The sequence below is a fragment of the Pomacea canaliculata genome, linkage group LG3 (genome assembly GCF_003073045.1).
Source record: "Pomacea canaliculata isolate SZHN2017 linkage group LG3, ASM307304v1, whole genome shotgun sequence".
Classification (NCBI taxonomy): domain Eukaryota; kingdom Metazoa; phylum Mollusca; class Gastropoda; order Architaenioglossa; family Ampullariidae; genus Pomacea; species Pomacea canaliculata.
Genome location: NC_037592.1, coordinates 42,206,992 through 42,219,724, shown reverse-complemented (window position 1 = coordinate 42,219,724; position 12,733 = coordinate 42,206,992). Strand labels below are relative to the sequence as shown.

General features: G+C 51.9%; 1 protein-coding gene across 1 annotated transcript in view; it reads right to left on the bottom strand.

The window, feature by feature from the left end:
- Positions 1 to 12,733, bottom strand: part of LOC112559691 (protein dachsous-like) — a 45,100-nt gene that overhangs the window by 9,512 nt on the left and 22,855 nt on the right. Inside the window, exons 3-16 of the mRNA XM_025231025.1 lie at positions 11,564 to 11,741; positions 10,773 to 11,003; positions 10,373 to 10,618; positions 9,556 to 9,716; positions 8,194 to 9,307; positions 6,964 to 8,004; positions 3,799 to 4,038; positions 3,112 to 3,246; positions 2,685 to 2,801; positions 2,018 to 2,411; positions 1,689 to 1,839; positions 1,250 to 1,454; positions 722 to 968; positions 267 to 341 (exon numbers count right to left, since the gene is read on the bottom strand). Coding sequence (XP_025086810.1) covers positions 267 to 341; positions 722 to 968; positions 1,250 to 1,454; positions 1,689 to 1,839; positions 2,018 to 2,411; positions 2,685 to 2,801; positions 3,112 to 3,246; positions 3,799 to 4,038; positions 6,964 to 8,004; positions 8,194 to 9,307; positions 9,556 to 9,716; positions 10,373 to 10,618; positions 10,773 to 11,003; positions 11,564 to 11,741 — 4,535 coding nt within the window. The remainder of the gene's footprint in view (positions 1 to 266; positions 342 to 721; positions 969 to 1,249; positions 1,455 to 1,688; positions 1,840 to 2,017; positions 2,412 to 2,684; positions 2,802 to 3,111; positions 3,247 to 3,798; positions 4,039 to 6,963; positions 8,005 to 8,193; positions 9,308 to 9,555; positions 9,717 to 10,372; positions 10,619 to 10,772; positions 11,004 to 11,563; positions 11,742 to 12,733) is intronic.

Sequence of the window (12,733 nt, the reverse complement as noted above, 5' to 3'; positions counted from 1 at the left end):
ACAATTACTTTGCTTCCAATATCAGCATGACCACGAGTCACTTCTCTGGAAAAGAAAAAGATAAAGAAAGAGGAAATCGTGAATCGCCAATCAACAAAGGACAAAATGCCGCGCGTCAGTCTTTACCTGTTCGCTCACTCATAAAGGGCAGACAACAATAACACTGTCGGCAGCTAAAAACAATTTCAGAATTTGTAATCTCAGCGAGCGCTCTGAGACAGCAACAAATAGCTGGGCGTGAGTGAAGGATTCCACCGATGTATTACCTGCAGCCACCACTAAACTCCACAGTGATGACGAACACGCCCGTCATTAACTCATAAATCCTGTGCTTAACTTCCCTGTTCATGGACAAATGACAATTGATATCTCTCTGTCCGATCTCATCAATTTAAATTATTGTATTAGTCTGACTCTAAAGCCTAGTGCCAGGTGAACTGAGCTCACCCCTGTTCTAATGCTGGCGACCTCGAACACCTCAAGACGACCGAGAGAAAGGTGAGAGAATACATGCATGGGTCCGACCAACAGGTTGACTAGACTTCAAAGTAAATTTTACTTCACCAACCTGTTTCCTGCACACTGTTATGACAGTCTAATGTATCTGAGCCATCAGCCCACGCCTACCACACCACATCAGTGCACGACCACCTCAACCTACTCCCACCATCGACAGCTATACAGCCTGCTTCCCCCATCCTGCACTTCGTATTCTACCCACCACCGACAGCACCACGGGGGCAGAATGATGTACTCCCTTATCTGGGCTGCATTTATTGAGGTGTAATGAAATGGTTGCCGTTGGTCGAAGCTGTACGGCTGATGGTAACGATGTCGGACTGCTAAGTTGGCTCGCACTGTGCCGACTGTCGTGTTGACGGGCGAGTTCTCTGGAATGTCCACGCGGTACTCGATGCTCTGAAACTGCAGCTGCGGGCTACTGCTACCCACCACGATCTCCGCCACACCTGCGACACACACACACGTACCTGTCACAGGTAACCGTGGTACAAACAATCAATTTGTTCTATTCATACACAGTCTGTGTACAAGGTGTGAGGATGGTTTTATAAGGCACGTGATTCGTACTTCAGACAAGACCTGCTTCTGCTACATCACAGAAAGTTCGTTTGTCACAAGTCATGGCTTCTTGATTCCAAACACAAAACACTTGCGAAATTTGCCGACAATGTGCATTGTTATAAAGGGCTAATGAGGAACATTGTGAAGACTGCTTACTCCGCTTTACCTGTGGAGGTCAGGGCAGGTGTACCGCGGTCTGTGGCTACTACAAGGAGGCTGTGGTAGCCCAGTGCCGACTGTAGCGAGGTCTTGGACCTGATGAGACCCGACGAGCTGATGATCTCGAAATACTGCAAACTGTTGCCACTGTCGCTCAGCAGCTGATAGGTGACACTACCGTTAGCACCTGCGTCAGGGTCGTCCGCCCTTACCTGCCAGCAAATGAAATGAAATCAGTGGCAGATGTTGTAGTATCACCAGCAGCTCATGTTTCAGGTGTCCCTCAGATTGTCACACACACGTCTTGAAGCCACCACCCGGCAGGTCCTCACCCGGCAGGTGTCTTACAAGAAGTTTACCACCCAAAAAGGTTAACTAATGGTCTTACCCTTGCAGTACACTCAGCATGGGTGCAGCGGAAAACTTGGGCCCAGAAGTCTTGGTACCGGGCACCTGTACTGGAACACAGGGGCGTTGTCGTTGACATCGCTGATGGTCACCCGGATCTGGACGGTGGCGTTGCGAGGGCCCGAGCCGCCTCGGTCTGACGCAAAGAGGTTGAAGACGAAGGACGCGTTCTTCTCGCGGTCGAACACCCTGTTGACGACAGACCGCTGTCAGTGACACCCAGAATCGAACCCAGTCGCTTTGTGACAGAGCTAATGACATTACTGATGACAGTTTACTTTAACAACCACAAATTAAGGCGCTCATGTTCTGAGGGAATGAGACAGAGGTTGTACTTATTAATGACACACTAAAACAAATTAAAAACCCTGTAGCTGAACTCCTCAGACTGAACCCCGGACTGACGATGTCGCCAGATGTGCTGTTGACCGTGAAGAAGCCGTCAGTGTCGTTGCCCAGGTAGTACGCCACTTCTCCGTTCTGACCTTGGTCGGGGTCAGAGGCCAGGACCCTCATGACGGTGTGACCCCGCGCCACGTCCTCAGGGATGTTGGCGGTGTAGGTCAGCTCGCTGAACCGCGGACTGTTGTCGTTCTTGTCCAACACCCTCACCCTCAGCAGGGTGAACCCGGACTTCTGTGGCTGACCGTGGTCCGTGGCGTTGACCAGCAGAGAGTAGCTGTCCACCACTTCACGGTCCAGTGCTTTACACGACAGCTGACCTGTGGTCGCGTCGATTTGAAAGCTGCCATCGTTGCCGCCTGATTGATAAAGACAATTTGAGTTGATTTCCGACTGTTAACGGTTCACTTCTCGCAAGGAACAATTATCTGAAAGCGAAGACAAATGTGACATCGCAGCCTTTCAGTGGAGAACAAAGTTGTTTTTCTAAAAGCAGACAATACTAAATGTTACATCACACATAATTTAATTTTACGTGAAATGTTTACATACAGATAATTTAAGGTTACATACAAATAATTTGAGTGAAATGTTGTATACAGGCAAGTCAGGCTACAACGTGAACAACGCACTGGCTATGGTATAGGTGATGGCGGCGTTGGCGTTGGCATCGAGGTCAGAGGCCACGAGGGTGATGATGTTGGTCTGAGGGCGGTTCTCAGCAATCTGCAGCTCGTACTGTTTACTATCTACACAACAGGTCGTGGTCGTTGGTGTTCAGTTCACATCTTGATGTTGACGGATGTCGGCCATGCTGTACAGTGTGGGACTACCGCCTTCGTTTCACATGACTGAAACAAGTAGCCATGCTAGATAGACTCACGAGTGACCAGTTTGACGTGGCACATAACATGACCAGTGTGAGCCATGAACTGTGGACGTTGTGGACAATATTTTACCAATTGTAACATAGTCATTACCTGCAATGACATGCAGGCTATGCCCATACTAACAGTCATTACCTGTGATGACACAATGCCACACTAACTCAGTCGTTACCTGTGATGACATAGTAACTCCGCTCCTCCCGGTCCAGGCTGACAGTGGTGGTGATGTGGCCGCCCCGAGGATCCACAGCGAACTTGTCGCCAGCCATGCCGCTAGGAATGAGGTAGGTCAGGTTGCCGTTAATGCCTGCACACATTTGTGAAAGGGTCACCAACGTGTCACCAACGTGTCACCAACATGTCACCAACAACACAAATAACCGACAAGAGCGACATCATGTCCAAGCATGTAGATCACCAACCAATGCACAAACCATCGTAAACACAAATGAAGAAGACTGAGAAATGTTTTGGTCAACCACACAGACTAGATGTTAGATTATCTTAGGCAATCCTCTCAACCTTTGCACAACATGCGCTGCACTTCGACAAACTGGAAGATGCACGTGTGAGCGCCAAGACAGGGGGAGAGAAAGTAGCACGTCTTTTAAACAACTGAAAAATGGATGTGTCTTCCTGCATTACTCTCAAGCAAGGTTAGTGTGCGCCCACACATTCGTCAATGTCATACACTCACAGATTCTACCATACCCGTCCTCCTCCCCACACAAAAATAGGCCGGCAAAGGGCAAGAAGCACACCCAGCCTCCCATCCTGTCCTCTAAGATGAGGTCTGACAGTGTGTGAGGCAGGTCAGGGGTCAGGACTGGGAGGCCGAGGGGTGAGGTGCAGGCCTGACCTTCGTCCCTGTCGGTGGCGCGGACGGTGAGGACGGAGCTGCCCGGCAGTTTGTTTTCAAGGATGCTGGTCTCGTAGCGGGGAAAGTCAAACATGGGGCGGTTGTCGTTGACGTCCTCCACCGACACCAGCAACCGCTGGTAGGCCGCCATCTTGGGCACGCCGGAGTCCTCGGCGGTGATGTTGAGGATGTACTGCGACTTCTTCTCGCGGTCCAGCGGCTCGGCAATAGTCAGCAGACCTGCGTGGAAACACACCTTTGTCGTCAGTATCTATGGTAACCATACATTTGACATTCACTTAGGTGCAACTTAAAACAATTCATGATATGTGGCATCCATGTACACACATTACAGCCTACACTGCAGCCTGACAGGAATGTTCCAGTGCTTTTCTGAATGCAATTATATTACTTCGTTAAAAATGTTGCAATTGTGCTAATTAAGGATGCGAGAAAAACATAATCTATTAATCCGATGTAAGCAAGCAGAAATTTTATTTTATTTTGCGTTGCCCTGGGTGCTTGTATGCACAGTTAGAACAAGATTTGAATAATCCAAAATAAGCTAACTTTCACAGAACATCTGCTAGCATATGTCTACATCTGATACAGTTATAGCCCCTTGCTAAATCTGTTAGCACACTAGATTAGCATTTAGCACATGTGCCAAGTGGCTATAAATGTATTTCTATATCAATATGTCTTAGGATAGTTATTGTTAGTGATTGTTTAACTTTCCAAAAGCGACTTCACTTGGAAAAAACGTGGAAAGACGAGAGTGTTGAAGAATTTCATCCTCCCGTGGTGTTGATTAAAAGGAAAAAAAATCAGAAATAGCTTCACAATAGGTTGTACTTACAGAACTTTACTGTTAGTTCTTAAAAAACCTCCAGTATTTCATGTTTAACCCGCTGGGACTCCACCCCTACCTCCAAAACTCGCTTGCAGGCGTTGGCTGTGACAGCAAGCAACTAAATATCAGCTGAGTGTAATTAGTGATGTGATTAACTCCCACGACCCGCAACTCTGACTACTTTAGCGTGAAGCTGCCACGGTTGTCTCCCTCCAGGACAGCAGCTGGCGCCAAAAATATAAAATCCAAGCAAATAAAATAAAACGCGTTTTATAATTTTGTTTCACCGAGAAAATTACTTTAATTGGCGGCAAGAAATGAGATTCCCTTGTTGGTGGCAGTGAAGGCCGCAGGCTGGCAGGCCAAGAGGAGGATGTGTTGTTCCCGGGGTCTGACTGTCAGACTTTGATACAACTTGTGTGGTTACTTATATCATCAGGCATCATCATGGACACACACTATATACATTGTCTTTTCATTTAGCGCGGTAGTAAAACGATCGTCACCTGGTATGTTGGGGAGAGAAGTGTTAAAAGCAACACGTTTTCTAAGGGGGAGGCGCTATTTTTTGTGTACAGGTGGGGCCCCTCTTCGGTCCCTACCACTGCTTCTACCTTCACCTACAGAGTGAAGCACCAATATCCAACAACCGGCTTGACTGGGGAAGTTTTCTGCCCCGTGTGAGCATCGAACCGGCGGGCTCTTGTGTAACGGCAACAGTCCTCTAACCACTCGCTTTTCCAACATCCCCGGTATCTTGAGTGCTAACTGCATGTGGATCTACAGGTGAAAAACCGTTCACCTGCAGTCTGTGAGGAGATGACTACAGTCTGTGTGGAGATGACAGCCAGACCTCGCGATGCACGTTGTTGTCATGCAAGCCGGTCGCGTGCCAGTGATGTCCCTTGCTTCCGTTCAAAGACATCAGTCAGGGGCGTAACTGCTAGTCTTACCCTCCCCTCCCGCCCCCTCCCCCGTCGGGGTAAGGTTTGAAACGGCCAAATGCAGCTGTAGGTGAGCTTTTAACAGAAATGAAGACTTTGCTATAAAAACATTTGTTCTTTACACCTTGTGCCGCGCTGTAACAACTGTCTCAGTCCAGCGTCTGTCGGGTGTGGGTGTGACAGGGTGTGACAGGGTGTGACTGGGTGTGACTGAGTGTGACTGGGTGTGACTGAGTGTGACTGGGTGTGACAGGGTGTGACTGGGTTTGACAGGGTGTGACTGACCGCTTGCCTACAATGGCCGTCTGCTGGCCTCCAAGTTCAACTTCAGTGAGTGTGTACACGAAGGAACACACACACACAGACGCGTGCAGGTGTATGGAAGCACAGAAGACGGCAAATCATGTCGCCAGTTATTTTTCTATAGACTGTTGTTTGTAATCAGGGACAATTACAAGTGACACACACACAGACACGTGTATGTAGCGTGGAGAGAGATGTGAGGCCGTCTGTCACAGCTCCAGTAAAACTCATTTTCATTGATGCCAAATGCGAGTTTTATGACTGATGTTCGTACCCAGACACGAAGTCATCAGCTGAAAGTGTCTTTCCTGGGAAAGTTCGCGAGCACCTAGAACTACAAAAGGAGGAGGAGGAGGAGGAGGAGGAAGAGGAGGAAGAGGAGGAAAAGGAGGAGGAGGTGTTAAGTCGTGGTCTGACAACACGAGGCTGAGTTTTTAAGATGTAAGGACACCTTCTGACTCTTCCTGCAACTTGAGAGGAGGAAGGAAACATCCACAGGACAGCTTTAATGCCGACATTTAAAGACATTGTATCAAACTGTGCTTTTGTATACTGCTACATGGTACTATACAGCAACACAGTCTTGTAACACTGGTAATGCCTGCTACACAGTGTAACACTCGTAATGCCTGCTACACAGTGTAACACTCGTAATGATTGCTACACAGTGTAACACTCGTAATGCTTGGTATACAGTGTTTACAGCAAACATGTAACACTCGTAATGCCTGCTACACAGTGTTTACAGACATAGTCTTGTAATACCTACGATACAGGTAACATTGAGCAAAACGTGTGATGCCTGTGGTACAAACAGTATTTTGAATATATTGCCTTACACAGTCACGTGCAATACTATATTTAGACATTTGTGACTTTACACTACACTACTTTCTTCTTGCCGTCTAACTGTATCGTTTATGTTTCTATAAACATATTATTTCAATGTATACAAGGTGCAGAACAAAAGCCAAACCTGACCCCGCCTGACCCCTAGCTATCCCCCTAGTGCTAGCCAGCAGCCAAGCAAGTAGCCAGGGCTCGTGGCGAGCGGCGGGTACGTACCAGCCACAGGGTCGAGGCGGAACATGCCGTCCTGGTTGCCGGACACGATGCTGTAGGTGATGACGTTGTTGCCGCTGTCGTCCTGGTTGGAGTCGACGTCCACCGCCACCACGTAGATGAGCGGGTAGCCGACAGGCTCGTCCTCAAACACGTGCACCTCCGTCTGCGACTCGAACACCGGCGGGTTGTCGTTGACGTCGAGCACAAAGACGACAGTCGTGACCAGCGCACTCAGCACACAGGTGGGCACGTGACACATGTCCATGGCGCTCACGATGACGGCCACGGTGTGCACGCGCTCGTAGTCGATGGCTCTGGCCACGCTCAGCTCGCCGCTGACGGCGTCGATGTTGAAGTAGCGGCCGGAGGCGGGGCTGGGGCCGGAGGCAGACTCGGAGGCGATGGAGTAGCGCACCGTACCGTTGGGGCCGGAGTCGCGGTCCGTGGCGATGAAGGTGTGGACCACGTAGCTGACGGCGGTGTTCTCCTTCACCAGCCGCAGGAAGACCGGGTCGCTGTCGAACTCTGGCTCGTTGTCATTGACATCGATGACGTTAATGGTGACGCTGATGTTGCTGCTCTGCGGGAAGATGGCGTTGTTGTCGATGGCCTGGATGCTGAGCGTGTGCGACGACGACTCCTCGAAGTCGATGTTGCGCACGGACTGGATGACGCCGGTCGAGGGCTCCACGGCGAAGAGGCTGAAGACGTTTCCCCCCACCAGGTAGTAGGTCACGCGCCCGTTCTCCCCCGAGTCTTTGTCCTCCGCCTTGACCACGCCCACCGCCGTCCCTATGGACACGTTCTCCACCACATCAAAGGTCACGTGCTTGGCGTGAAAAAGCGGCGCCTCATCGTTGTCGTCCAGGACGCTGATGTAGATGAGCTGGTGGCTGGACTGGCGAGGGCTGCCGTTGTCGTGGGCGACGACTCGGAGAGTGTAGTTCTTCCTCGTCTCAAAGTCAAGCACTTCGTCGGTGGTGATCCAGCCTGACGTGGGATGGACGGCGAAGCAGGCAAGTGCGTCGCTGTCGCTGCCATCTGTGACAGTCACAACGACACTGATCATTTCAACACTGACATCTGACTGACAACTGACAGAGACTTGACGACTGACAACTGACAATTAACAAACAAATGACTGACAACTGATATAAAGCTGACATCCACATCCACTCTAGATGTTCGCGAACTTTCCCTAGAAACTCACTCAGCTCATGAAGTACAGACCTTGTGTCAGGGCGTACGAGACGGTCCCATTCTCGCCAGCATCCGGGTCCTGGGCGACAACCTTCATCACCTGGATACCCTTGGGTCGGTTTTCGGGTACTGACTCCCGATGACCGTCTGGTGTGGTGAACACCGGGGCGTTGTCGTTCACGTCCATGACCTTCACCTTGATGGTGGCGGTGTCGCTCCTCTGAGGAGTACCCGAGTCCGTGACAAAGATGTTGAGGGTGTAGTCCTCCTGCAGCTCGCGGTCCAGACTTTCCAGGGTCGTGACCTCTCCATTCAGAGTGTTGATGACGAAGCTGGTCTGAGGTGCGGCGAACTGGTACTGCAGCCGCTGGTTGTCGCCGGTGTCCCTGTCGGAGGCCGTGACCTGTCCCACGCGGGTGCCGCGCGGCTGGTTCTCCGGGATCGTGAACTTATACTCCTTCCGCGAGAACTCCGGGTTGTTGTCGTTGGCGTCGGTGATGTGGATCCTGATGGAAGCGGTGGCCGACAGCTGGGGAATGCCGTGGTCTGTGGCGGTGACCACCAGGGTGTACAAGTCCTGAATCTCGCGGTCCAGAGTGTCTCGGGTGTTGAGCACACCTGTGACGGTGAAGATGCCGAACAAAGACAGGTAGGGCGAGGACTCCAGCGAGTACGAGACACGACCGTTGTTGTCGGAGTCGATGTCGGTGGCGTTGACCAGGCCGAAGGTGTAGCCCAGGTAAACGTCCTCACTGACGTAGAAGTCGTAGACACTCTGGGTGAAGACGGGAGGGTTGTCGTTCACGTCCTTGACGTTCACCGTCAGAGTGAGGCTGGCGTTCCGTCTGACGTCCGCGCCCTGGTCCTCGGCCACGATCTGCAGGCTGTACTTGCTGGTCTTCTCGTAGTCCAGCGTGTCGCGCAGGTACAGCTCGCCGCTCACCTGGTTGATGGCGAAGAGGCCGCCGAAGTCGTTGGCCAGGCGGTACATGACGCTGCCATTATTGCCGGCGTCGACATCCACGGCGTGGGCGATGTACACCGGGTCCTGGCGCAGCGACTCCTCCCTCACCTCGATGGTCTGGACGCTGAACGCTGGGAAGACGGGCGAGTTGTCGTTGACATCAAGTAGAGTGAAGTTGGCCTGAAACATTGGGCAGTGGTAACGTAACAGTAACGTAACAGTCACGTAACAGTAACGTAACAGTCACTCATCTCTCTGGAAACCCTCACTCCTGTTCTAAGTTTGGCGAAGTGAGGGAACACGACAAAAGCAGCAGGGCAAAAATACTCCACCTCTGTCAAGTCTACATACAGGTGAGCGAGCAAGCGGGATGGAGGGGTGGTAGTGGTGGTGGGGTGGAATGAATAAGTAGGAGGGTCAGTACACACCTGTGCCATGGAGTACAAGGGCTGTGGCGACTGTGCCTGCACAGTGAGCAGCACGGAGGGTTGGGTCTCGCGGTCCAGCTGCGCGGCGGTGAAGATCTCCCCCGTCCTGCTGTCCATGCGGAACCAGTTGCGACTGGCGTACTGGATGGTGTACACGATGCCTGCAGCACACGGCGCACCACTGGTTACAGTCTCACACACACGACTACAGGCTTGTAGGACGGGAACATTGTAAATTTATTCCAGACATATAAGTAGTATTTACGATTTCTGAATTTGAGGTATACTATTTCCATGGAAACACTCGACACAAAACTGCAGCAACAGTACTTCTGTCTTTTGATAGCAAAACAAACACAACCACAGTCAACAACACGTGTAGCACAAGGTCTATGATCAAGGTCCTCCCTGGGAGGGACGGGATGTGTACTGCGGTGTACACGGCGACCCGGTGACGGCGATGACCGACCCACGCGGAGATTCGTCACGCGCAGGTCTAATCCCCACCACCGACTGCACCACGACATGCCCACCCTTCACTCTCTCGCTTATCTGGTTGTCCGAACTACCCCGAGTACTGTCGGTAATCCCCTTCTCGTAAGCTGAGCCAGAGAAAAAACCCAGAAAAACAATAAGTTGGCGCAGCGAGGACATAGCTACCTGTCGTAGAGAGGACATAGCTACCTGTCGTAGAGAGGACATAGCTACCTGTCGTAGAGAGGACATAGCTACCTGTCGTAGAGAGGACATAGCTACCTGTCGTAGAGAGGACAGGTGAGGTGACAAAGGTAGCGCCACGGACATGCCTGCTGCTTACCTGTGCTGCCAGACGACATGGTGGCCTCCACCCGGCCTACCCGAGAGCCGATGGGCACGTTCTCCAGCACGGTGAAGTTGTACATGGTGAGGGTGAAGACGGGTGGGTGCAGGTCGCCGCTGTACACGCTGATGTTGACTTGCGCCGCCTGGGGGGACAGCAGACCGCCGCCATCCCTCCCCTGCACGCTGAGCTGGTAAACGCGGTTAGTGGCCGGTGGGAAGGACCTGGTCAGTGAGATGGTGCCTGCACACACACACACTCACAGGGGTCAGGGGTCACGTGACACAACCCTCAAGCCTGTCATAGCACTGGCATGTCACACACACCCGTAACACAGGCACGCTCGCGTACACACACACATACACATATACACACATACTTATTCCTTGCCACTCACCGCTGCCGGCGTCGATGGTGAAGAGGCCCTGCGCGGTGTTGTCGTTGACGAAGGAGTAGGTGACGGTGCCGTTGATGCCGGAGTCGAGGTCGGCGGCCTGCACGGTCAGCAGGGGCCCCGGCACCATGGCCGACTCCACGTTGAGCGAGTAGCGCAGGGGCTCGAAGTAGGGGCTGTTGTCGTTGACGTCCTTCACCAACACGTACACCACAGCCGACGCCGTCAGGCCCTCTGTCCACACACAAGTGGTGACATGATGACGACAGGTGTAGAGATGTGGTGACGTGATGATGACAGGTGTAGACAGGTGTGGTGACGTGATGATGACAGTGTTGAGAGAGATTTGGTGACATGATAATGACAAATGTTTAGAGAGGAGAGGTGATGACAAGAGAGAGAGAGAGCGGTGACAGAATGGTTATCATAGCGGTGAGAAAGGTAGGTGTAGTGGTGATAAATAGTGATGATTATGGCAGGTGTAGAGAGAAAGTGGTGACAGTGGCAGATGTCAAGAGAAAAGTGATATGATAATAGTGACAATGGCAGGTCTAGAGACGTGGTGGCTAGTGGGTGCCTGACAGGTGACAGTAGTGGCAGTGATGTCAGTGTAGGTGTCCAAGTGATCATTACTGTCAGTTGGCTATGACACTAGTGACACTGTCAGTACAAGTGTCACTGATGCCTATGACACTAGTGAACTGTTACAAGTGTGACCGAGTAGTAGCTGTCAGTGTCGTGTTCACTGTGCCTGTGTCACTGACACTAGTGTAGTACCCGCTGCACTCACTGACCTCTGTCGACGGCCTGCACGAGGAACTGGTAGGTGGCGTTGCGCTCGTAGTCCAGCGGCTGCTGGATGCAGATCCTCCCGGTGCCCTCCTGAACTATGAACTCTGGCGGCGTGTCCGCGCTCCTGGCCAGCTGATACGTCACCGGACTGGTGCCACACTCGGGATCCACTGCATGCACCTGCAGCACAGCACACGTCACCAACTGTCATAGCACTCGACAGGTAACACACTCACCTCACCTCTCACAGGTAGACACAGGTAACACACTCTCACCTTACCTCTCAGGTAGACACACTACAGGTAGCACACTCACCTAACCTCTCACAGTTGTGTTCACATGTGTTCAGTTCTGCTAAGTTTCTTGACCACGGATACTCACTGACATGCATTCTTACTAGCATACAAAAAAACATTTGCAGCAGTCCGGAGGCACCGATGTTTATATTTACTTCTTCAGTCTGTCCCTCCCTCTCCCTCTCACTGTCTCTCTCTCTGGCACGCAGTACACACACACAAGCACGCGGGCCAACCCACTGCCCAGCGCTGACGCAGGAAGAGTGTGAGTGTGATTGTGAGTGAGTGTGAGTGAGTGTGAGTGTGTGTGAGTATGAGTGTGTGTGTGTGAGTATGAGTGTGTGTGTGTGAGTGTGGACGGAGGATGTTCAATCATTAGTCTGGAATGTGAACCTGTTTCACTCAGCGCCAGTATCCATGGCGACCACACCTGTGTGTGCGGTGTAGTGCCAGCCTCCCCGCGCTGCAGGAAGGAGCGACAAACACACGACAGTTGACTCAGTCACCTCGCCATGTTTAAGGGGGCGTGCTCACCGCCCTCCTCGTCGTGGAGAAAACAAACAGCCGCGAGGACAGCCTGGACCACAGCAACCACAGCAACCACCGCCATCCTACATCCTACAGTGGGCCTACACAAACAGCCGCGAGGACAGCGAGGACCACAGCAACCACAGCAACCACCGCCATCCTTGCACCTCAGGCCACAGACAACAAAGCCCGGGTGTCCTGGTCTCTACTCACAGCCGTTAGTCCACAAAATGGCGGGTTGGTGGGGTGGGGGGTGAGTCGTCACTCTGACCCCCCCCTAAAAAAAAGAGAGCAAAATACCGAACCTTACCCACCTCAATCCCACCCACCCCCGACTACCCGGATGTC